Below are 1932 nucleotides of genomic sequence, written 5' to 3'. Positions count from 1 at the left end.
TGCTGCTGCTGTTGTACTTAATAATAATGAAGATCTTTTCTATAGTAAACACAGCTCTAGGCGCTGTACTAATTGCTGATGGGTTGGTTTATTGCAGCCCCGCTTTTTATTGCCCAGAAGTTGTTTGGACGGAAATACGGTCTAAGGGAAGTAGTAATACTTTAATTTTTCTTTTGCTGAAATAACACACGAATTAGCTCCCTTGTCAAGTACAGGACGACCAAAATAAAGTAAAGTTCACTTTGGTGACCTTATTTGTGACCTTATGAAAGAACGATTGATGAGAAAGAAAAGAAAAAGAACTGCTATTTTGTTCTTTGAAAAAAGACAAAAAGAAAGTACGAGTACGGCAAATTAAAAAACAAAAAAATTTAATCAAATCCATTTTTAAAACCCCGAAAAATCAGCTAGGCTACGTAACTCAATATCCGCATTGTCTGCTCTTTTTTTAAAGTTGACTAATGCAGATCTCTGTACTTTTTATTAACTAGAAATCTATTGAATGTAGTCTTCTGTCATCGATGCATGGCAGACTATTGATATAATCGGACTCAAGAATCTCTGCATCAGTAGTGTCCTACATCCTATTACGCATTAAATGTATTTAATGCTGTGTTTGTTACTGTTTTTTGTTAAAAACGTGCCATTTGAAAATGTAAAAAATAGGCTTTTATTGTGCAGTACATTTTGACTATTTCAGTGCATTCATATCTAAGTAATATTTTGGCAAAGCAACGTTGATGTATTAGCCTTGCAAAACGCAGCTTGGCAAACTAATTACCTGGCATATTACAGGAGTGGTCTACCCTTGGTATATCCAGGTAAGGAATGACAGGAGAATTATTAACGTTGTTCATAACACGTCAGCCACAGAGTGAACTTACTTACTTTTCATACTCAGAAGTGATATTGAGCATTTGATTTTGAAGAAAATTGATAGAAGAGTCTATTTTAGATAAAATGAAACAAAACTAGCAACATTGAAAGCAAATATAGTGACAATGTCTGATTTAGTATTAATTTAGCGGGTTTTTCTCAAATCACATTTCAATTGGCTTTCTAGAAAAAGTAATTTCGGAAACGAAGCATGGTTGACAGTGACAGTTGTGTGCCTAGTTGTGAAGAGCGTTGATAAAGAAATATGGCCGGCCCAAGGCAGACTCCGTTAACTTGCAGTGGACATACACGTCCCGTTGTCGACTTGTCCTTCAGTGACATTACCCCGTTTGGATACTTTCTGATCAGTGCATGTAAAGGTAGGTCATCAGTCTTTATCTCGAAAGAACATTCACAAACTTTTTTATTGTGAAAATGCCACCAATATTGGAGCAAATGATGGTTTGTAGTTTGTTTTTCTTTCGTCGCACTGATGAGTGACTGACTGATGTGATGCACTTGTCGACTCCATCGTTCAGGGGAGGGTTACAACGGTCTTTGTATTGTAGCATTTGGTGACAGAAAACTTACTTACAATGTAGATAACTAATCTAGACCTAGAAATCTAGTTATTGTAAGCTATTACAGAACAGTTCTGTTCTGCAGACCATTTTAGGTAGGCAGAGTATCTCCTGAATTGTATTGTGGCTACTGTGGTGGATGAGATGCAGGGATGCAAGGAAACAGGAAGTGTTGTTGCCCCAGTAGATCTAGATCTAGATCTAGATCTAGATCTAGATTTAGAGATCTATATCTATATCTAGATATCTAGATCTAATCTAGATTTTTAGATCTACTCAGATAATAAAACTAACTAGATCTAGATCTCTAGATTTAACCTCCTACTAATCTAGATCTAGACTACACTGCTAGATCTAGCTAGCTGCTAGAATCTAGCAAGTGACTCTAATTTCAAAGCTGATGCTGGTTTCTTCAAAGGATCAATTGTCAATGGCCACCTCTATTCTCACCCCGGGTGAGAATAGCGGGGTGAGA

General features: G+C 36.6%; 1 protein-coding gene across 1 annotated transcript in view; it reads left to right on the top strand.

The window, feature by feature from the left end:
• Window positions 1-1055: 1055 nt before the first annotated feature.
• The window catches only part of LOC101849564 (serine-threonine kinase receptor-associated protein), an 18277-nt gene continuing 17400 nt past the window's right edge, over window positions 1056-1932 (top strand). Inside the window, exon 1 of the mRNA XM_005108747.3 lies at window positions 1056-1256. Coding sequence (XP_005108804.1) covers window positions 1142-1256 — 115 coding nt within the window. The 5' untranslated portion in view covers window positions 1056-1141. The remainder of the gene's footprint in view (window positions 1257-1932) is intronic.

This window comes from Aplysia californica, unplaced genomic scaffold (genome assembly GCF_000002075.1).
Source record: "Aplysia californica isolate F4 #8 unplaced genomic scaffold, AplCal3.0 scaffold00716, whole genome shotgun sequence".
NCBI lineage: Eukaryota > Metazoa > Mollusca > Gastropoda > Aplysiida > Aplysiidae > Aplysia > Aplysia californica.
The sequence above is the reverse complement of the archived record's forward strand: the minus strand, read 5'-3'. Positions and strand labels throughout refer to the sequence as shown.